We start from the raw sequence: 491 nt of genomic DNA, 5'->3' as shown, positions 1-491 counted from the left end.
TTCTGAGTTCACAGGGTATGTGGCCTACCCCCTTCTACTTCTTTCTGTTTATAAATACAGTAGCCATGACCCTAATAAGACTCATTGTCTGAGGCTGCTAATGTAAAATGTTGTGGTGTTTGGCTGATACCCCCATGTCCTCATTCACTGTCCTGTGGTTGGTGGTCATCCTCACAGGCATGTAGACAGCAGTGTATGGAAAACAAGCAGGCTTTATTAAGGGAAACTCACTTGAAGGCTTTGGGTTCTATAGAAGAAGACTCTGGAATTAGGAATGAAAGGGGACAATATCTCCTTATCCTTATCTCCCTTGCAGGGAAGGGGGACCTGCAGCCCCAGCTGGACAATGCCCTCCAAGATGTCAATGACATGTACCTCCTTCTGGAAGAGACCGAGAAACAGGCTGTGCGCAAGGCCCTCATTGAGGAGCGGGGCCGCTTCTGCACCTTCATCACCTTCCTGCAGCCGGTCGTGGTAAGTGCCTCCCAGCC

General features: G+C 49.7%; 1 protein-coding gene across 10 annotated transcripts in view; it reads left to right on the top strand.

Moving 5' to 3' along the window:
* Nucleotides 1-491, top strand: part of MTSS1L (MTSS1L, I-BAR domain containing) — a 107,100-nt gene that overhangs the window by 82,718 nt on the left and 23,891 nt on the right. For all 10 annotated transcript variants that reach the window (XM_025199781.1, XM_025199780.1, XM_025199779.1 and 7 more), the window contains one exon: nt 317-474. In XM_025199781.1, the coding sequence (XP_025055566.1) occupies nt 317-474 (158 nt within the window). The remainder of the gene's footprint in view (nt 1-316; nt 475-491) is intronic.

Source organism: Alligator sinensis, unplaced genomic scaffold (genome assembly GCF_000455745.1).
Source record: "Alligator sinensis unplaced genomic scaffold, ASM45574v1 scaffold203_1, whole genome shotgun sequence".
Taxonomy (NCBI): domain Eukaryota; kingdom Metazoa; phylum Chordata; order Crocodylia; family Alligatoridae; genus Alligator; species Alligator sinensis.
This window is presented reverse-complemented; position numbering and strand designations above follow the sequence as displayed.